We start from the raw sequence: 23,566 nt of genomic DNA on the forward strand, positions 1-23,566 counted from the left end.
CGGATGCTGTTGCAAAAGTTGTGCAAAAAGCAGCTGCCAGCTAATTGTACAGAGAAATTGGCCAATGTCTTTGTCGGCTTTCATTCCTGTGGTATGGGCGTGGGCCTATGGGCAGAAAGGCATTTAATGCCAGCGGTGGCTAGAAACAAAAAGCAGCTTATCACTGCTGGCATGGTGACGTGTACCCGTGATACATCCTCTTGTAAATAAATGTGGTCGGTCTTCCCACTGACTATTTCATACTCAAGGCTAATTGGTCTCCATAAGACCGCCAGAAATTGCAGAGAATAATCGACACCGCCCTGACCATCACACAAACCAACCTCCCTTCCATTGACTCCATTTATACCTCACGCTGCCTCGGCAAGGCCAGCAATATAATCACGGACGGGTCGCACCCCGGCCACTCCCTCGTCTCCCCTCTCCCATCGGGAAAGATATAGAAGTGAAAATGCACACCTCCAGATTCAGGGACAGTTTCTTCCCAGCTGAAGCATCCTACCACAACTAGAGAGCAATATTATCTACTATCTATGATTGGACTGTACTGGCTTTATCTTGCACTAAACACAGCTTATTTATTTATTTTACTTTTCTTTTTCATCGGTTGGAGCTGCATACTAAATCTCGTTGCACTGACGTGCAATGACAATAAAATATATTATTATTATTATTAATAAACGTTATTCCCTTATCATGTATCTGTACACTTTGAATGGCTCGATTGTAATCATGCATTGTTTTTCTGCTGACTGATTGGCACGTAGCTAATGCTTTTCACTGTACCTCGGTACACGTGACAATAAACTGAACTGAAACAAAACCAATCAACGACTGTTGATTGCAGTGACTCCTTGGAGACGCAAGTAAATGTTATAATTTGGAAAGTGACATCGAGTTTGGTTTCAGTTTAACCTTGGACCGAATCTGAAGAGGATCCTTTTGGCCATGGGAAATCTAAGTCATCAAAGCAAACTATGATCTGAGGAAAGACATTCTTGCCATAGAAGGAGTACAGAGACGGTTCACCAGACTGATTCCTGGGATGTCAGGACTTTCATATGAAGAAAGACTGGATAGACTCGGTTTGTACTCGCTAGAATTTAGAAGATTGAGGGGGGATCTTATAGAAACTTACAAAATTCTTAAGGCATTGGACAGGCTAGATGCAGGAAGATTGTTCCCGATGTTGGGGAAGTCCAGAACAAGAGGTCACAGTTTAAGGATAAGGGGGAAATCTTTTAGGACCAAGATGAGAAAAACATTTTTTACACAGAGAGTGGTGAATCGCTGGAATTCTCTGCCACAGAAGGTAGTTGAGGCCAGTTCATTGGCTATATTTAAAAGGGAGTTAGATGTGGCCCTTGTGGCTAAAGGGATCAGGGGGTATGGAGAGAAGGCAGGTACAGGATACAGAGTTGGATGATCAGCCATGATCATATTGAATGGCAGTGCAGGCTCGAAGGGCCGAATGGCCTACTCCTGCACCTATTTTCTATGTTTCTATGTCCCAGCTACACTAGTCCCGCCTGCCTGTATTTGGTCCATATCACTCCAAATCTGTCCTATCCATGTACCTGCCCACTGCTTCTTAAACGTTGGGATAGTCTCTCCTCAACTACCTCCACTGGCAGCTTGTTCCATCCACCCACCACCCTTTGTGTGAAACAGTTACTCCTCAGATTCCTATTAAATCTTTTCCTCTTTACCTTAAACTTATGTCCTCTGGTTCTCGATTCACCTACATTGGGCTAGAGACTCTGCATCTACACGATCTATTCCTCTCATGATTTTATACACCTCTATAAGATTACCCCACATCCTCCTGCGCTCCAGGGAATAGAGACCCAGCCTACTCAACCTCTCCCTATAGATCAGACCCTCTAGTCCTGGCAACATCCTCGTAAATCTTCCCTGTCCCCTTTCCAGCTTGACAACATTCTATAACATGGTACCCAGAACTGAACCCAATACCCAAATGCCCAGTGCCCAAGGTTATGCTTATACAACAGCCTTCTGGAACATAAAGAGAATGACGTTGTTGCTACCCCAATAAGCTGTGAAGGAAACATCATTAAAGGCATTAGATGTAGTTGAAGGGTATCTGAACAGAACGAGAAATTGATACTGTGGCCATGTTGTGATCTCATTAAATGTTGAAGCCGACTTGAGTGGCCAATTGTCCTCCTGATGTTTACATGGATTGGAGAACAGGACAGCACAGGAACAGGACCTTCAACCAAGCGCAGGATCGGCGATCGTTACGCTGAACACCCCCGCTCAGTCTGCCCAGGCCCACGTCACCTCCCGGTTGCTAAACACATTTAACATTCCAGCATTTTGTGTCGACCTTCAACCATGATGCCAAGTTAAATTGAACGTGATCTATATCTGTCCATTCCTTGCATATCAATGTGCCTATTCATCCTATCACCAACTAGAGAGCTGTCCAAAGCTATAATCTAACTCATTGCAGACCCTTGGACTATCTTCATTTGGACTTTATCTTGCACTAAACATTATTCCCCTTATCTTGCATCTGTACACTGTGGATGACTTGACCGTAATCATGTATAGTCTTTCCACTGACTGGATAGCACACAAATAAAAGCTTTTCACTGTGGCTCTGCTCAGCCTCAGACAATAAACTAAACACTAGTTACCATATCTAAATGTTATACCTTATGTTCTGACTCATAGCTCATTCAATGCATTGGGCCTCATGCATTTCTACACTGAATAATGAAGGGCCTGTTGTGAATATGATCTCATTGCAGGTAGTCTGGTGTGGGAGATTGCAACCTTCATGTGGTCCGCCCTGTTTCAACTAATGCAATCAACCCGGCGTGCACAATTAAATAAGATCAAATAGAACAAGTAGTCCTACAACTTTAGGCTGTGCACGCCGTACACAAGAAGAAGCAGGCAGTCTGTTTAATATGTCTTTGCAGGTGCTGGCTAATTTTTAGACAAAATCTATTTAACTCTCAGGTTAAGCAATTACCCAAAAAGAGCTTTATATTGACATAATCGGCAATTAATAGCTTACTATTGTTTGCGTAGGAATTCCTTTGCAAGGCAAGGCAAAACCACTTGAACAACTTTAGTTATTCAAACAGTTTTAGTTTCGCAAGGTCACATGCAAACACTGCAGCCCTGCCCACACGTTTACACGTCACATTACTATCCTGCCTCGAAATTTATTCAAGCAATGACATTTATGAAGGAAATGCTGAACTCCTCCAGAGTGGGTATCTATTGATATTACTCTATTCTAAGTGGAGGTTTTATTAATTGTTTAGTTTAGGTTAGAGATATAGTGCAGAAACAGGCCCTTCGGCCCACCAAGACCGTGCTGGCCAGCGTTCCCCGTACACTAACTCAATCCTACACCCTGGGGACAATTTACAATTTTTATTACAAAGCCGATTTACTTACAAACTTGCGCTTCTTTGGAATGTGGGAGGAAACCAGAGAACCCGGGGAAAATCCGTGAGGTCACGGGGAGAATGTACAATGTCTGTACAGACAGCACTCATGGTCAGGATCAAACCCAGGTCTCTGACGCTGTAAGGCAGCAACTCTAGCGCTGCGCCACCATGCCAGACTAAACTAAAACAAGACACCATTCTGAATCAGATAGCTTTCCTTCTATTTTACTGGTCCCCCTTCAACGTCTTGCCCACTGTGTGTGTTTCTGAAAAGAGGCAAGTTCACTACACATCAGTGAAGGGCAATCGATAGATTCATCAGAGGTGGCCCAATTATGAGGCATCTTGAGGAGCGGTCTCCATGGGCAGACAGACCAGTAATTGATGGACACGGCTGTAAGGTAAACGGGCACAAAAAAGAGCTGGCGGTTAATGGAAAACGGACAGTTAGCTTAAAGAGGAAAAGTAATTAGAGGCCTGTGGTACCAGCAGCCAGTGTGACATAGACTGATGGGCCAAACGGCCTTCTCCTGTGCTCCGTTATTCTAGAGTGGACTAGATGGGCCAAATGGCCTTTTTCTGTTCCACATCTTGTGGTCATGATTCCATGATCTATTTCCACGGTACAATAATCATTGATGAAAATATATACACTGCGGAGATGCTGCCTCACAGCACCAGAGATCTGGGTTCGATCCTGACTACGGGTACTGTCTGTACGGAGTTTGTACGTTCTCCTCTGACCTGCGTGGGTTTTCCCCGGGAGCTCCGGTTTGGTACAATCGTGCGTGTAGGATAGTGTTAGTGTGCGGGTCGTACGCAGACTCGGTGGGCAAAGAACCCGTTTCTGTGCTGCATCTCCAAACTAAACATTGTGCAAGGACAAATACCACCATCTACAGTGACCCACAAAACAGAGTTAAATGCTGTTTGAAGATTCGCTTATTTACTATTGGGTGGGTGCATTAGTTTTGAGCGGGTGGCAAGTTCCATGATAATAGCACCAGCAGCTCATTCTGTACACATGCCAAGCCTATTACATTGCATTGATCTGTTGGCTGAATGCCCTTTCACTCTCATTTAATAACGCAACATAGCGACATCAATTAGGCATCAGATTGCAGAGTCCTTGTCTGACAAAGTCAGCCTTTTAGCCATGTCAACCAAATCTGTCGAGCACGTGGGCTTTCAAAGACGTTGGGTAAAGCACCCACAACACAGACTTGTTAGCGCAGTTAATGCTGCCAGAATGAACTGGGCTGTGGCATTACGGATATGAAATTAGCCAAGGAGTAAGGATGTTGTTCTCAATCTGGAGGGAAGCAAACACTGGTGATCCACCACAGTTATGTCAGAGTCATAGGGTCATGCAGCACAGAAACAGAGACAGGCCCTTCAGCCCATCTTGCCCATGCCGACCAAGGCGTCTCATCCAAGCGTGTCCCATTTCCCCACATTTGGTCCATATCCCTCGAACCCTTCCCATCCATGCACCTGTCCAAATGTTATTGTACATGCCTCAACTACCTGAGGAACAGCGCCTCATGTCGCTTGGGCAGCTTATAACCCAACAGTATGAATATTGATTTCTCTAACTTCAAGTAACCCTTACTTTCACCCTCTCTCTGTCCCTCCCCATCCTAGATCTCCAACTAGTTTCACTGTCCTTCTCATTAATGGTATTGATTGTATGACTCCGTCACCTTCCCCTTAGCTAACAATGAACCATTCTACATTTCCTTATCAACATCTGCTTTGATCTGTTGTTTTCACACCTTGCCCTTCCATATCTCTAGATTCCCTCTTCCCTGACTCTCAGTCTGAAGAAGGGTCTCGACCAGAAAAGTCACCCTTTCCTTCTCTCCGTAGATGCTGCCTCACCCAGCTGAGTTACTCCAGCATTTTGTGTCTACCTTTGATTTTATCAGCATATAACCATATAACAATTACAGCATGGAAACAGGCCATCTCGACCCTTCTAGTCCGTGCCGAACACGTATTCTCCCCTAGTCCCATATACCTGCGCTCAGACCATAACCCTCCATTCCTTTCCCATCCATATAACTATCCAATTTATTTTTAAATGATAAAAACAAACCTGCCTCCACCACCTTCACTGGAAGCTCATTCCACACAGCCACCACTCTCTGAGTAAAGAAGTTCCCCCTCATGTTACCCCTAAACTTCTGTCCCTTAATTCTCAAGTCATGTCCCCTTGTTTGAATCTTCCCTACTCTCAGTGGGAAAAGCTTTTCCACGTCAACTCTGTCTATCCCTCTCATCATTTTAAAGACCTCTATCAAGTCCCCCCTTAACCTTCTGCGCTCCAAAGAATAAAGCCATAACTTGTAACCTTTCTCTGTAACTTAGTTGCTGAAACCCAGGCAACATTCTAGTAAATCTCCTCTGTACTCTCTCTATTTTGTTGACATCCTTCCTATAATTAGGCGACCAAAATTGTACACCATACTACAGAATTGGCCTCACCAATGCCTTGTACAATTTTAACATTACATCCCAACTTCTATACTCAATGCTCTGATTTATAAAGGCCAGCACACCAAAAGCTTTCTTTACCACCCTATCTACATGAGATTCCACTTTCAGGGAACTGTGCACAGTTATTCCCAGATCCCTCTGTTCACCTGCATTCTTCAATTCCCTACCATTTACCATGTGCGTCCTATTTTGATTTGTCCTGCCAAGATGTAGCACCTCACACTTATCAGCATTAAACTCCATCTGCCATCTTTCAGCCCACTCTTCCAACTGGCATAAATCTCTCTGTAGACTTTGAAACTCTACTTCATTATCCACAACCCCACCTATCTTAGTATCATCTGCATACTTACTAATCCAATTTACCACACCATCATCCAGATCATTGATGTACATGACAAACAACAGTGGACCCAACACAGATCCCTGTGGCACCCCACTCGTCACTGGCCTCCAACCTGATAAACAACCATCCACCATTACTCTCTGGCATCTCCCATTCAGCCACTGTTGAATCCATCTTGCTATTCCTCCATTAATACCCAACCATTGAACCTTCTTAACCAACCTTCCGTGAGGAACCTTGTCAAAGGCCTTACTGAAGACCATGTATACAACATCCACTGCTTTACCCTCATCAATTTCCCGAGTAACCTCTTCAAAAAATTCAAGAAGATTAGTCAAACATGACATTCCAGGCACCTGCAGTTCTTTCTTACACATTTTACCAACAAGCAGGACCAGCTTAAATGGGCATCTTAGTCGGCATGGACGAGTCTTTCACACAGATGACAGGATCAGAGTGGAATAAAGTTAAAGAGATGTGATGGTGATGATGTAAATAAAGACCATTTCCGATGGAGTAGCGTTAGCAGAAATGAACAGAGATTACAGAGTTAAGCCAAGAGGATCAGAACCAGATGTTCTTGTTTCAATCGGGCAATTGTGATTATTGGGTTAAGGGCAGGAAGAGAGACTCCGCCTGTTTCCACACAGAGTTTCTTCCACATCTATTTATTTTTAAAACCGGCTTTAAAGAGAGGCCAGGAGCGGTTGGAGATTCCTGGGCTGAGGTGGCCAACATGTGTTTCACTCACTCAACACTACTTTTCCCAAAGAGTCCATCAGCAGGTGTTAGGATCCTGATTAACACAGGCAGGAGTATGAAATGTTGTGTGTGCAGCTAATGGGAGTCCTACAAATAGGTTCAGGAAATGCATTTTAATCAGCAACATCTCAGAAACAGGCACATGGACGGCAACTTTTGATGGCGAGGCGTTGGGAGCACAACGTACATGGGAAGTACATGCCGAGACAGACATCAAGTGTTGCTGGAAGATGGTCAGCTCGGTGGAAGATTCCACTTGGTCTTCCCGAGGGGCAGCGATAGTAGCTGCCTCACAGCCCCAGATTCAATCCTGATTACAGGTGCTGCCTGTACGGAGTTTGTACGTTCTCCCCGTGACCTGCGTGGGTTTTCCCTGGGTGCTCCGTTCGTAGGTTAATTGGCTTTGTTAAAAATTGTAAATTGTCCCTAGTGTGTAGGATAGAGCTAGTATACAGGGATCGCTGGTCGGCACGGACTCGGTGGGTGGAAGGGCTTGCTTGCGTGCTGTAATTCTAAACTTGTTGGCCTCCCAATGGAGGCAGCTGGGACTGGTGTAGATGGGACATGTTGGTCAGCACGGGTAAGTTGGGCCGAAGGGCCTGTTTCCATGTGGTATGATACTAAACATAATGGCCGAGTGTTGAGTGGTGAAGCGAGTGCCAGGATTCTCACTTCATAGTCAAATAGCAAAGATGACTCTTCAAGGGTTTGTTTACGTTTGTGCGGTGGTGAATTAATGATTTCCCAAAGCTTACTCCCCAAGGTGGTTTACATAATGGTGAATTTAATCCTTGGATGAACCCCCTTGTGTAATTATCATACATTGCAACAATGAAATAAGCGCCACTCGGAGTTGACAGCAGCTCAGCAGTGGGCTGGAGATGAGTTTAGTTTAGAGATACTGCATGGAAACAAGACCTTCGGACCACAAATCAATCTCCCGTTCACACCACTTCTATGTTATCCTACTTTCTCATCCATTCCCTACAAGAGGCCAATTAACCTACAAACCAGAATGTCATTGGGCTATGCCCTCTAGTGCTGGACATTTCCACCCTGGGGAAAAAAGGTTTTGACTGTCTACCTTATCCATGCCTCACATAATATACTTCTATCAACACTCCCCTCAACACTGACATCCCAGAGAAAACAATCCAAGACTACCCAACCACTGCGTGCAGCCAAACCCCTTTAATCCAAGCAGCATTCTGGTGTTCCTTCTCTGCTCCCTCTCCAATGTCTCCACATCTTCCCTGTAAAGAGGCAACCACAACTGCACACAATTCTCCAAATGCTGACTAACCAAAGTGCCATCAATATTTCCAACAGGCTTTTCAATTCCCTCTAAGTTTTTTAAATTGTACCTGCTTAGATCTTGGACAAACTTGGATAGTTTTCTCAAGAATGCTGAAGGTTGAGGAGTGACCAGGTAGAGGTATATAAAATCATGAGGCATCGATGGACTACACAGTACCCAGGCTGGAAATGTCAAAGACCACACATTTAGGGCAGCACAGTGGTAGAATTGCTGACTTGCAGCACCAGAGATCTAGGTTCGATCCTGACCACGGGTGCTGTCTATGTGGAGTTTGTACGTTCCCCCTGTGACCGCGTACGTTTTCTCAGTGTGCTCCGGTTTCCTCCCACACTCCAAAGATGTAGAGGTTTGTAGGTTATTTGGCTTTGGCAAGTTGTAGAATTGTCCCTAGTGTGCAAGATACTGTTGGTGTACTGAGTGATCGCGTGTCTGTTTCCGCGCAGTATCTCTAAAGTAAACTGAACTACAACTAAAGTAAAGTAGAGGGTATAGGTTTTAGGTGAGAGGGGCAAAATTTAAAGGAGATTTACTGGGCAAGTTTTCTTTTACACAGAGGGTGGTGAGTACCTGAACCACACTGCTAGATGTAGTGGTGGAGGCAGTAATGTAAGTGGCATTTGAGGCTTTTACATGGACAAACGGATATGCAGGGAATGGAGGGATTTGGATTATGTGTAAGCAGACAAGCTTAGTTTATCTTGGCATTGTGATTGGCACACACATTTTGGGCTGAAGGACCTCCGCTGTACTTTTCCATATTCCTCCAAACACTGAACCAGTAAAAAAAAACCAAAAAACCTGCTCCCTTCCAAAAACATTTCTAATTCCTTTCCATCACCTACTAGCTAAAAACAACATACTTTGGTTGCTGATTCTCCAGCCAGTTGCTTCCAGTAACTTGAAGCAAACTACACAACACATCTGAAAACTATTAACCAATTCTACTCCAAGGAGAATATATCAGGCTTTGCAAGCCTCTACACAACTGGTGATATTTTTGGAGCCCCTCGGACTATCTTTGATCGGACTTTACTGTCTTTATCTTGGGCTAAACGTTATTCCCTTCATCATGTATCTGTACACTGTGAATGACTCAATTGTAATCATGTACTCTCTTTCCACTGACTGGTTAGTACATAAAAGCTTTTCACTGTACCTCAGTTCATGTGATAATAAATAACCTCAAACCAAAGAACCAGGGTCAACCTTTTGGAAGGAGCTTGATAATCCATGTTGTAGGAAATGTTGTCAAGCTGGAAAGGGTACAGAGAAGATTTACAAGGATGTTGCTAGGGCCAGAGGGTGTGAGCTATATGGAGAGGTCGAGTAGGTTGGGACTATTCCTTGGAGTGCAGGAGGATGAGGAGTGATCTTATTGAGGCAAATAAAATTATGAGAGGAATAGATCGGGTAGATGCGCAGTTCCTTGCCCAGAGTAAATCGAGGACAGGAGGACACAGTTTCAAGGTGAAGAGGGAATGATTTAATAGGAATCAGAGGGGTAGCTTTTTCACACAAAGGATAGTGGATGCATGGAACAAGCTGCCAGAGGAGGTAGTTGAGGCTGGGACTATCCCAACATTTAAGAAACAGTTAGACAGGTACCTGGATAGGACATGTTTGGAGGGATATTGACCAGGTGGGACTAGTGTAGCTGGGCCATGTTGTTAATCCTGGCTAAATTGGAGAGGCTAGGACTTAAAAATGAGGTAAAACCTTCAGGGTTGCTGGGAGATTTGGTCAATTTGGAGTTGTTCTCTGCAGAGCTGCGACAAACTGCAAAGAGGTTCCAGTGTGTCTGGAGCTTAGATACAATTTGCAAGCAAAGAATGAGAACATCTGCAAACCCTGTCAATTAGGTGCAAAATGCATAGAATGGATTGGATGGCTGCAAACCAGACATACACCTTGTGAATAATTGTAAATAATGTTGCAGAGTTCTGCCTTGCCGAGTGTTGATTGGATGAGGCATTGAGCCTTGTCTGGGTTTCTGGCAGATCAGGGTAAATGTTTTTAAGTTGGCTTCCTTACGAAGCCCGGTTTGAATACAATGTATAAGCTGCTGTATTATTGGGTTAGGGAAATGTCTGTTATGTATGGGGTTAATCGATATCTGTAATTGGGTTATTAAGGGACCACCCCCATGTGGTTCGGCCCTCGAGGTCCCGGGACATATAAAAGTTCGCTACCACGATGTCCAGAGTCGATCTTCTGGGAGAGCGCTTGGGACTGCGGGAACGTCTGGAGTGTCCCTGTCTGAGCGAGGTCCAGAGGGCTTGAACAGGCAGATACGGGGGTTGAACCCGCGGTGGGATAGGTACAGTGGTTGAACTGTAACGCGCTTTTGTTAAAATAAAATGTAGTTGTTTCAAGTGCTTGATTCAGTGTTTTTACTGCAACTAGCCTGGGGGGGGGAGCTAAGAAACACCATTCAATCATGGGAGATCTATCTTTCTCCCTCAACCCCATTCTCCTGCATTCTCCCCATAACTCCCGACACCCATCTATATACTATTACTAAAACTCTCATCTTGATCACATCTGGTCTGCTTTGTATTTAAATTTGCGCAAAAACCCTACCGTATATCGCCAGGATTACTTGCCACCTTACCCACCGTTCTCTGCTCCTGTGCTCCTCGTTTTGTTCCCATTAAAATTAAACTAAAAACACTAAAACCAGAGGGAGTCTAAAGAAGGGTCTCTACCCGAAACGTCACCCAATTTCTTCTATCCAGAGATGCTGGCTGCTCCATGGAGTTCACCAGCATAATTAAAGTGTGCAATAGTCTTCACCCTACTATAGTTACCAAACCAGATGCAACTAAATTGAAGGTATCTCTTTTTTCCCCAAGAACCCTTTCTTACTTAAGTCCATGTCAATAGTCAAGAGAGTTTGATTCTCCAGCATCTGCAGTTCCTTCTTAAACAGAGTTTTATTGTCATGTGTCCCAGATATGACAATGAAATTCTTGCTTGCTGCAGCACAACAGAATATGTAAACATAATACAGAACAGGAGATAAAAGTTCAGTGTGTCTGTATACCATAGACCATATATACACAATAAATAAACAGATACAGTGCAAAAGGCGGTTAATGTTCAGAGTTTGGAGTTTGGAGGTGGACCCTCCACCACCTCCAGTTTAAAAACCATTTGGAATATTTTTGGAGGACCAGGAAACAAAGAAGCAAGAGTTACTCCAGGGAGTTACTCCTGATCCAGCTCCAGGGAGTGATTCTGCGTTGGTTTCCAGTGGTCGCGGCGAGGCGGCGACTGGACAGCAATGGCGGCCAGATCTCCCACAATGCAAAGGGAGGGAGAAAGTGCCTGGCGCCAACCAGTTGCCGTTGCAGTGCACATGGGGGTGATGTGCAGACCGTGGTTGTGCGCATGTACAGGGGATGATGTGCGGGCTGTAACAGTGTGCATGTACAGGGGATGATGTGCGGGCTGTAGTTGTGTGCATGTACAGGGGGTGATGTGCGGGCTGTAACAGTGTACATGTACAGGGGATGATGTGCGGGCCGTAGCAGTGTGCATGTACAGGGGGATGATGTGCGGGCCGTAGCAGTGTGCATGTACAGGGGATGATGTGCGGGCCGTAGCAGTGTACATGTACAGGGGATGATGTGCGGGCTGTAACAGTGTGCATGTACAGGGGATGATGTGCGGGTCGTAGCAGTGTGCATGTACAGGGGGATGATGTGCGGGTCGTAGCAGTGTGCATGTACAGGGGGATGATGTGCGGGCCGTGGCTCTGCCGGCGGATGAGGAGCAGGCGGAGAGTGGAGACCTGGCGGCCCAGACACGGATACGGATGGTGGGCGGAGACGGAGAGTGACAGAGAAAGATAGAGAGGGGGCCCCCGCTCAGAGTTGGACGGCAGGTTCCCGGGTGCTTGCTAAGCCGGGCAAAATGACACTGGTTTTAGGTTGCCCGGCGGGACTTTAGGTGGCCATCGGCAATTGGGCAACCGTTAATTTTGATCCCTTAACCCCCCACTCCCCCCCACACCCCCTCGCCCACACACCCCTCCCCCAAATAACTTATAGAGATGAAGGCTTGGACTCACCTGGCCACTGTTAGCTAAATCATCTACGGACAGAGAGGACTCCAGCCGCAAGGACAACCCAAAGTCACACAGGCAACAGGTCAAGTCATTTTTCACCAGGATGTTGGAGCTTTTGAGGTCGCGGTGGGCGATGGGAATCTTTGGGCGGCCACAGGGGGTGTATTCACTGTGCAGGTGGGCGATCCCTTGGGCCAGCGATCCCCCCAGCAGGCACAGGTCCTCCCAGTTCACCACGTGCCTGAGCAGATAGTCTTGCAGGTTGCCCTGCGGGTGGTAGGCAGTGATCAGCCAGAACTGTTTGCCCATCTCCGTGTCCCGCTCCTCGGCCGTCAGGAACTGCAGCACGTTCTCGTGCTTCAGGTTGACGTCGGAGAAGATCTCCTTCTCGTTCTTCCAGGACACGTACTCGTCGAAGTGGAAGATCTTGGCGGCCACGGTCTCGAACTGCTCGGCGGTGCTCTGCCGCAGCTTGGCTTTGTAGACTTCGGCGAAACGGCCCTTGCCCACCACGCCATCCAGCTCCAGCGGCAGCAGCTCCGTGTTGTGGTTGATGTTGTTGGCACAGGTGGAGCTGATGTCGGACTGGTCATCGCCCAGGCGGATGTTGCAACCATCGCTGCGGTCCATCGCCCCCCGCATCCGGTGGCCCGACCTCTTCACCTTCTGTCCCTTCGCCCACTCCAGGTTCAGGCCCCTCAGTCTCTGGACCCGATACATGTAATAACCCACTATAACCACAGCGGCGATGATGACCAGTGGGACCAGGGTGACCAGGACCACCTCCAAGATCGGCTCCTCGTCCTCTTTCACCTCTACAAACAGATGGACATCAGCAGAGTTACAACAAGGTACACGTGCCGCAGTCAGAAATTGAAAAGCAAAAATCTCCTGGACAGAATAATAAAGTCAGAGCACAAAGTGCTGGAGTAACTCAGTGTGTCGGGCAGCACCTCACGGGAATATGGATTGGTGACGTTACGGGTCTGGACTCATCTTCAGGCTGAAGTAGTGTCCTGACCAAAAAAGTCACCTCTCCATGTTCTCCAGAGATGTTGCCCAACCTGCTGAGTTACTCCAGCATTTTGCATCCTTTTGTGCAAACCAGCATTTTCATCTCCCTGTTGCCTACAATAAAATCAGGAATACAGCCCAAAACGCAACTCTCTTAATTCAGCGTAATCTCTCCGAAAAGAACACTATGGTAATCACATTTCACTGGGCCATCTGGCACATGTGACAAATAAATGTATCTTGTATCTTGTATGCCAAAATAAGACTAATTTCACATTTTATCAATGGGATTACTAATATTGCCCACTCTGATACATTGGAGCAAAGGGGACAATAGATACTCCAGCTCCTGTAGGTACCACAGGCACCTAGCCCTGTTGTCTACTAACTACTAGCTGGTTCATCTCTGGGCTCCTAAGAATGTCGGAGGCTGAGGGGTTTATTCCTACTGTGGGGAAGGAGTTATGGGAGTCTGAAAACACTTAGCAACAAGGACATTATTGCCATAGAGGGAGTGCAGAGAAGGTTCACCAGACTGATTCCTGGGATGTCAGGACTGTCTTATGAAGAAAGACTGGATAGACTTAGTTTATACTCTCTAGAATTTAGAAGATTGAGAGGGGATCTTATAGAAACTTACAAAATTCTTAAGGGGTTGGACAGGCTAGATGCAGGAAGATTGTTCCCGATGTTAGGGAAGTCCAGGACAAGGGGTCACAGCTTAAGGATAAAGGGGAAATCCTTTAAAACCGAGATGAGAAGAACTTTTTTCACGCAGAGAGTGGTGAATCTCTGGAACTCTCTGCCACAGAGGGTAGTTGAGGCCAGTTCATTGGCTATATTTAAGAGGGAGTTCGATGTGGTCCTTGTGGCTAAAGGGATCAGGGGGTATGGAGAGAAGGCAGGTACGGGATACTGAGTTGGATGATCAGCCAGGATCATATTGAATGGCGGTGCAGGCTCGAAGGGCTGAATGGCCTACTCCTGCACCTAATTTCTATGTTTCTATGTTTCTTCCCAACAACCATCAGGTTGTTGAACAAGACAAAACACCGCGACTACCACAACCATGAACTATGGTCTGTGTCACTAGCAATAAGGACTGTTTTGGAGTTATTAATTTATTGAATTGTGGTTTATTCTTTTATCTCTGTGTACTGTGTGTAAAGGCCTGTTATGTTGCTACCAGAATTTCATTGCCCCATTGTCAGTACATGCTCTTTAACACGCTTGACGTGCACAAGTTCTAATATGAAAACTAATATTTTGATGTTGAGGGGTAACACAGACGAATGGATCCATGATTTACTTATAGAGTCATATGGTGTGGAAATAGGTCCTTCAGCCCAACTTGCCCACATCAACCAACATGCCTTATCTACACTAGTCCCACTTGTCCGGATTTGACCCATATCCCTCCAAACCTTTCGTATTCATGTACCTGTCAAATTGGTTCTCAAATGTTGCAATAGTCCCTGTCTCAACTACCTCCTCCAGCAGCTCATTCCATACTCCCACCAATGTGTGTGTGGAAAAAGTTACCCCTCAGGTTGCTATTAAATCTTTCCCCCTTCACCTTAAACCTCTGGTTCTCGATTCTCCTACTCTGGGCAAGACACTTTGATTCTCTCATGATTTTATACACCTATATAAGATTAACCCTCATCCTCCTGCACTCCAAGGAGTCCCCGCCTGCTCAAACTCTCTCTGTAGCTCACACCCTCTAGTCTTGGCAACATCCTTGTAAATCTTCTCTATACCTTTTCCAAATTGACAAATTAAATGTTTTAAAATGTTCTCATAATTTCAAGTTTGAGTTGGTTTCTGGAAACGTTACGCCCCATCAATCATTCTTTTAGACATACCTACTTTCTTGAATTAGGACTCTGTTGACTGCATTGCTCGGAGGTCAGAGAGTTATGGTTTGGAATCTTAGCACAAAGGTTTGAACACATAAATCTGGCAAGTATTTCTACACAGCACTAAGGGAGCGTTACATAGTCAGAATTTTTTTTAAATTTCAGTTAAGATTTTAAATGTCAGCGGCCTTTGTTTTGAAAGGTTAATGTAAAAGTTCTCACTGAAATATTTTAAAGAGCAAAGTCGTTGTCCTTGCCCTTGAATCAGTCAATTGTTTTATGGTAACAACCATTGCTAATGCTCATTGTCCAATTGACATGGTGTGTGTCATGTCTTTGTCCGCTGTGAGGCATCAACTCTACCGTTGCGCCACCATGCTCCTCCATGCGCCACTTATGTGGGCCACTTATCGGGCCTTTCGATCTCCCAGTTTTTCTTTGTGCTCGGGTAAGGTGCCCATTTTGGGCACTGCCTAGGTCTTCATAACGAGAGGATTTGAGTGTAGGAGTAAAGAGGTCCTTCTGCAGTTGTACAGGGCCCTGGTGAGACCACATCTGGAGTATTGTGTGCAGTTTTGGTCTCCTAATTTGAGGAAGGACATCCTTGTTATTGAGGCAGTGCAGCGTAGGTTTACCAGGTTAATCCCCGGGATGGCAGGACTGTCATATGAGGAAGATTGGAAAGAATGGGCTTGTATTCACTGGAATTTGGAAGGATGAGAGGGTATCATATAGAAACATATAACATTATTATAAAAGGCCTGGTTAGATGCAGGAAATATGTTCCCAATGATGGGGGAGTCCAGAACCAGGGGCCACAGTCTAAGAATAAAGGGGAGGCCATTTAAAACTGAGATGAGAAGAATTTTTTTTCACTAGGAGAGTTGTGAATTTGTGAAATTCTCTGCCAGGTGGAGAAAAAACTCCGCCTGCACCTTTTTTCTATTTTCTTCAGGGTGCTCTGGTTTCCCCCCACATCCCAGAGACATGCAGGCGTGTAGATTAATTGGCTTCTGTAAATTGTCCCCAGTGTGTAGGATACAGGTAGTGCAAGGGGTGACTGCTGGTCGGCACAGACTCGGTGGGATGAAGGGCCTGCTTCCACACTGTATCTCTAAACTAAACTAAACGCATGTATATCATGCAACAGTATGTGGAAACGGAATGCACCAAACAAATCCAATCGCTCTCGCTGTTCAGAGCATTTCACCTTCTCTGGAACAATGCAGCTGAGGAAGTCAGAAGCAAACATCACCATACACAGTGAAAGCAACAGAGCTTAAAAAGATAATGTGTCACTGTGCATGGATCACAACCGACAGCGTGCAGAGTTTCTCAAAAGCAGTGAGAGTCATTTCCTGTTAAGAACCGAAACAGAGGTGGCTTAAAGAAATGACGAACAAGAAAACCCCCCAAACGGTTCTTCACAATAAAAACTGTAACACAAATACAAACACGGACAGTGCCGGCTGGAGTAACTCAGGCTGCATCTCTGGAGAACATGAATAGGTGACATCTTGGTTGAGGCCCGAGCAATGTGTCCTTTTGTGGCTTAATCTGCACTTCCTGGTTTCTATGAACACAGCACTGAGTGTACACGTCAACAAATCTCTGGATCAATCTTCTACTTTAAACTATGTGTTTTCCACTTGATTTGCACTTTGCTGGTAAGACATAACTTTAAAAAACAAAACAAAAATGTAACCTTCTTCATAGAGCCATACAGTACAGAAACAGGCCCTTTAGCCCAACTTGTCAATACTGACCAAGTTGTCCCAGCTATGTTAGTCCCACCTCCCTGTGTTTGGCACATATCCCCCTAAACCTTTCCCATCATGAGGCCGTCCAAATGTCTTTTAAATATCGTTATAGTACCTGCCTCAACGACCCCCTCCGACAGCTCGTTCCATACACCCACTGCTCCGTGTGAAAACATTGTCCCTCAGGTTCCTATTAAATCTCTCCTCTCTCATCTTAAACTTATTTCCTCTGGTTCTTGATTTCCCCCACTCTGGGTAAAAGATTCTGTGCATTCACCCCCCGAGGAATAGCCTGAGATATAGGGAGAGGTTGGGCAGGCTCGGACCTTATTCCTTGGAGGGGAAGATCACTCCTCAGTTTCCTGCCCTCCGAGGAATAATGTCCTGGCCTGACCAACCTCTCCCTGCAGCTCAGGCCCTCACACCCTGGCAACATCACAAGTTAAAGGAGTAACAACAGGCCATTCGACCCTTCCAGTCTACTCCGCCATTCAATCATGGCTCATCGCTGACACCTACTCTCATTTTCCTGTCTTCTCCCCGTAACCCTCGACAACCATTCTGATCAAGAACCTATCTATCTCTCCCTTAAAAATATCCGCTGACGCCCCTCTGTGGCAATGAGTTCCACAGAGCAACTACCCTCTGACTAAAGAAGTTCCTCCTCACCTCCTTTTTAAAAGAGTGGGCGCCCTTTAATTCTGAGGATATGACCTCTGGTCCTAGACTCTCCCACCAGTGGAAACATCCTCCCCACATCCACTCTATCTATGCCTTTCATTATTCTGTAAGTTTCAATGCGTTCCCCTCTTCAAAATTCTCATAAATCTTCTCAGTACTCTTTCCACCTTTCGTATTGGTACTTGAGGGTTAACAGTGGCAAATACTGCCTGGGAGCAGTGGAGAATAATGATGTCTGTTGCAATTTACTAAATGCTGGCAGCAATCCCACAAGGGCTGCTCACAGGAATTGGACTGAATGTATTATATATTTTTGGATTAGTTGTTCAATTCACCTGCAGTGAAGCGGACACTTTATAGTAATCCCCGACTCATCTACCCTCCCCAAAGATACAACTTCACTATTTCAAATCCTCTGAAGAAACCGTTGCCAGTATTATTTAGACAATCCAGCCTTAGGTTTTGCGAGTGTTGGTTCATAAATCTTGAAATGTCTTCCCTCTTCAGTATTTTGTAAAATATACTGAGAATCACCCGAAGCCAGGATCGAACCTGGGTCTCTTGGTGCTGAGGCCCACTGCACCATGTTGTTGGAAAGATGTCCAGTCTGAAGAAGGGTCTCGACCCAAAATGTCACCTATTCCTTATCTTCAGAGATGCTGCCTGTCCCACTGAGTTACTCTAGCATTTTGTGTCTTTCTTCAATTTAAACCGGCATCTGCCGTTCCATCCTACACGTGGGCAAAATGTTGTCAAGCTGGAAAGGGTACAGAGAAGATTTACAAGAATGTTGCCAGGACCAAGAGTCTGAGCTAAGGCCCTGTTTCTACACTGTACGACTCTATGACCAAGCTGTTAGATCTTGTAACCACGAGCGTACTCAAAAGGTGAAAGGGACACCGCCGAGCCAGGGCAGAGGCAGGGCGGCACTTATCCAGTCAATGGCAAGAAGCAGAAGATAGATAGAAAATGCTGGAGTAACTCAGCGAGACAGGCAGCAGCATCTCTGGAGAGAAGGAACGGGTGACCCTTCTTCAATGCATCAGCCCAGCCCCTTGGCAAGAGCAGTACTTGGGCACAACGGAGAAACTTGAGAGAAACGTGTTTAAACAGCTGTGTAAATAAGACCCCTCCTTGGAATTAAAAAAGCCTGGCCAGACTCTCTGCCAGAAAAGAGGGTCTCTGCTGGGTTGGTCAGATCTGTGCTCACATGTTGGAATCTTTGGTGATGCATTCCAACCCCAGTCCCAGGCCCAGGCCTCCACAACAAGATTGACTTATTTTGGCAATGCACAGAAGGTGTGGGAATATAGCCCAGAACGTTCAACTCAGCCTGCCTGCTCGGGGGGAGGGAGGGCAGGAGGGCAGGAGTCAGTGGCGGGAGAGATTGCCAGTGTGAAACACAGTGGGAGCCGCTTGAAACAAATTAAACTGTGTCCAGGAGTGGAGGCACGGTGGCGCAGCGGTAGAGTTGCTGCCTCACAGCGCCAGAGGCCCGGGCTCGATCCAGACTACAGGTGCTTGTCTATACGGAGTTTGTACGTTCTCCCCGTGACCTGCGTGGGTTTTCTCCAGTTTCCTCCCACAATCCAAAGATGTACAGGTTTGTAGGTCAATTAGTAGTAAAATTCTCAATTGTCGCTGGTCTGCACGGACTCAGTGGGCCTGAGGGCCCGTTTCTGCACTGTATCTCTAAACTATAAGAGGGTGAATGTGTCTCGAGATACGCAGCAGGGTGCCGATGAGTTTGTGCTGAGCACTGCAGGCATCCCATGAGAGCCTTTCACTGTTTCCTTGAGGGGAAAAAAATTCCGACAGATATTAGTTACGTGAGGGATTGCGGCGGAATGTTAGCAAGACGATCATGACTAGACGGGGTTGAGAGAGCCAGTGGCAGGAAGAGAGGCTGCAGTCAACTAACACGGCCGGAGAGAGGGAGTTGCAGCTCACAGACGGGGTGGGGGGCAGATCAGGACGGGAGCACCCACACAGAATATGGACCAAGATGGGGAGGGGCTCAGGCACCCACTCATGCAACCAACATGTCCCACTTACACTAACCCTACCTCCCTGTGTTTGGCCCATATTCCTTTAAACCAGTCCAATCCCAGTACATGTCGAATTGTTTCTTAAACATTGCGATAGTCCCTGCCTCAACGAGAGAGACAATGAAGAGTGAAGAATTGTTGAATAGTAACACAAGATACAATGTTTTTGTTAGTACCCAGCATCTTGACAAGTCATCATCGCGTGAACACACAGCGGGAACTGCTAGTGCAGCCAGAGGATAATCTTGATCAGCGAACAACTTGCCGAGCTCTACCTTGGGCCTCGCAGAGGAAAGACTGGACGTTGAGTTTTACAGTTCGGAGATACAGTGCAGATGCAGGCCCTTCGGCCCACGCACACTAATACTATCCTACACACACTAGGGACAATTTACAATTTTACCAAGCCAATCATCCTACAAACCTCTACATCTTTGGAGTGTAGAAGGAAACCAGAGATCCCAGAATAAAACCCCACGCAGCAGGTCACAGGGAGAGCTTACACAGGTCGGGATTGAACCCGGGTCTCTGGTGCTGTAAGGCAGCAACTCTACTGCTGCACCACTAGTGCTGCTGCCCGGGACTGCACTTTAATTCTCTAGTAAAAGTCCTCAAGAAAGAAAGAACAGACTTTTGAAACATGCGAGTTGGACATCAGTCAGCCCGCCCGCCCGCAGTAAATGTGTGCAAGCACTATCTGCTTGTAAACATGGCCTGAGGAGCAGCAGCCTTTGATGCGCTCGTAAATTTAAACACAGACAGGAAACTACATGTCTGAGACCAGACGTAGGGATTCGCTTCCAACCACAGATGCTGTACATGACACGAACAGCAGATGCAGTCTGCTCTCAGTTGGAGAGAGGGAGGATGGCTGGAAACAAACATGGTAATGAAGCAGCACCTTCAACCTCAGTCTGGGGCTTTCAAATATTCTTTCCCTAGAAATAAATAAATAAAAATAAAAAATGTAAAAACAAACAAACCTTTCACACAAAGGGTGGGTGTGGAACAAGCTGCCAGATGAGGCAGTTGAGGCTGGGACTATCCCAATGATTAAGAAATAGATAGGGAGGTACATATGGACCAAGCACAGGCAGGTGGGACTAGTGTAACCTGGCAAGTTGGGCCGAAGGGCCTGTTTCCACACTCTATGACTATCACTCTAAATACAGTGTGAAAACAGGCCCTTTGGCCCCACCGAGTCTGTGCCGACCCTGTTTTTACACTAATGTTTTCAAGAGAGAGTTAGATATAGCTCTTAGGGGTAACATAATCAAGGGATATGGGGAAGAAGCAGGAACGGGGTACTGATTTTTGGATGATCAGCCAGGCTCGAAGGGCCGAATGGTCTACTCCTGCACCTATTTTCTATGTTTTGCATACCAGCGCTGTCCTGCACGCTAGGAACAACTTACAATTTTACAGAAGCCAATTAATCTACAAACCTGCACGCCCTTGGAATGTGGGAGTAAACCGGAGCACCCGGAGTAAACCCACGCAGTCACAGGGAGAACATACAAACTCCATTCGCCAGCACCTGTGGTCAGGTTCGAACTTGCGTCTCTGGCGGAATAAGGTAGTAACTCTACCGCTGCGCCACTGTGCTGACATGTGCTGTTAAATAAAACCCTGGCCCTCAAAGGAGTTAAATTGACACAGCGCAGACTCCATCCACTGTCTGAGTTATTTAATACAAGTGTTTATAACAAGAGGAGTTGAGTATAGGACCACAGTTCCAGCTACAGGTTTACATGGCCCTAGTGAGATCACACCTGGAGTATTGTGTGCAGTTGTGGTCCCCTAATTTGAGGAAGGACATTCTTGCTGTTGAGGGAGTGCAGCATAGGTTCACCAGGTTAATTCCCGGGATGGCGAGACTGTCATATGCTGACTGAATGGAGCGGCTGTGCTTGTATACTCTGGAATTTAGAAGGATGAGAGGGAATCTTATTGAAACATATAAGATTATTACAGGATTGGGCACGCTAGAGGCCGGAAACATGTTCCCGATGTTGGGGGAGTCCAGAACCAGGGGCCACAGTTTAAGAATAAAAGGTAGGCCATTTAGAACGGAGATGAGGAAAAACTTTTTCACCTAGAGAGTTGTGAATCTGTGGAATTCTCTGCCTCAGAAGGCAGTGGATGTTTTCAAGAGAGAATTAGATAGAGCTCTTAAAGATAAGAGCAAACAACAACCTATTTAAAACACAGTGCAGCATGGCTGTAGAGTTGGTGCCTCACAGCACCAGAGCTCCAGGTTTGATCCTGACTATGGGTGCTGTCTGTACGGGGTTTGTGCGTTCTCTCTGTGAATGTGTGGGTTTCCTTCGGGTGCTCCCATCCCAAAGACTTGCAGGCTTGGAGGTTAATTGGCTTTTGTAGATTGTGCCTCGGGTGTAGGAAAGAATAAATGTACGGGTGATTGATGATCCGTGCGGACTTGGTGGGCCGACAAAGTTAACATTTAAAAATGTGAAAGAAACAAAAATGCAAAGTGCTGCATCCAAGTATGCGAAGCATTCATAATGAAGGCAGTTACATCTGCTGAGCTTATTGAGCAGTTTGTTTTATGCTTAAGGTCCCAGCATCTGCAGTTTCTTATGTCTTTAATCAACCACAGATATGTAAGATAGACACAAAAGGCTGGAGTAACTCAGCGGGCCAGGCAGCATAAGTTCAATAGTGTTAGGAGCAGAATTAGGCCATTCGGCCCATCAAGTCTACTCCACCATTCAATCATGGCTGATCTATCTTCCCTTCACAATCCCATTCTCCTGCCTTCTCCCCATAACCCCTGCCAACAACTAATCAAGAATCTATCTATCTCTACCTTAACTATATCTATCTTAAAATATCCATCTTAAAAAGAATCTCTGGAGGAAGGAAAAATCTTTGTAAACGGAGTAAATGCAATAGCTGCCGTTTGGTGCATCTTACTCCATACAGACCAAGTCCACATCTTCATTTACTGAACCAATGCTCCTTTTCTCCCAGGTCCGTCCCATTGTTTCCAACAACTTCCTGACATATCTGAATAAAAAGATCCAAGCTGATATCTTGCGCAATCTTCTGTCTCTAACCACTGATTAGCAAGAAAGCCAGGGGTTATGGTGAAAGGGGAGAAGATAGACCAGCCATGGTTGAATGGCAGAGTACACTTGATGACACAGATGGCCTCATTTTATTTCGGAGTCACGTGAGGGACTCCATGAAAGAAGCCCGCTACGACGCATGCGTGTCATATCGCATACACGCATTCAACGAGTCAGAAGTGGGAGAGGACGTCTCCCTAGAGAGAAATGCAAAGAAGCAGGTAAGAGACTGCAAAAATTTTTCCACTTACCTTGCAGGTAGGAAATACAAGAAGCTGCAGGAGCTGGAGAGGAGACTGCAGAAATATTGCAGCCAGAACCAGCAGCAGCAGTTAGTGCGAATCCTCTGGAGGGGATTCCCAAACGGCTATTTTTAGCACAGAACAGCTGTGCCCGACGTCGCTCCCCGCACCGGCAAGATGACTGCTGCCGGGCGGGAAACAAAGCTACACGGCCCGGGGAGTTTCTAGACCAAGTCGGGTCTATTTTTAGATGCAGTCGTTAGGCGCTCCGCAGCTGATTGAAGCGGCTGCACCACCCGGGAGAGAGAGAGAGCCGACATCGGGGACAGCAGCCCATGGACCTGCGCTACGGGGTCCGTGGGGCTGCGGGAGGAAGGACGTTCCTCCGAAAACGGCAGGCTGAAAACCAGTACAGGTAAGAACAAATTTCCCTTACCTTTTTGGT

General features: G+C 46.1%; 1 protein-coding gene across 1 annotated transcript in view; it reads right to left on the reverse strand.

The window, feature by feature from the left end:
* Positions 1–23,566, reverse strand: part of LOC129706431 (TGF-beta receptor type-2-like) — a 75,909-nt gene that overhangs the window by 13,016 nt on the left and 39,327 nt on the right. Inside the window, exon 4 of the mRNA XM_055650739.1 lies at positions 12,429–13,240. Within this exon, the coding sequence (XP_055506714.1) occupies positions 12,429–13,240 (812 nt within the window). The remainder of the gene's footprint in view (positions 1–12,428; positions 13,241–23,566) is intronic.

This window comes from Leucoraja erinacea, chromosome 2 (genome assembly GCF_028641065.1).
Source record: "Leucoraja erinacea ecotype New England chromosome 2, Leri_hhj_1, whole genome shotgun sequence".
In the NCBI taxonomy this organism is placed as follows: domain Eukaryota; kingdom Metazoa; phylum Chordata; class Chondrichthyes; order Rajiformes; family Rajidae; genus Leucoraja; species Leucoraja erinaceus.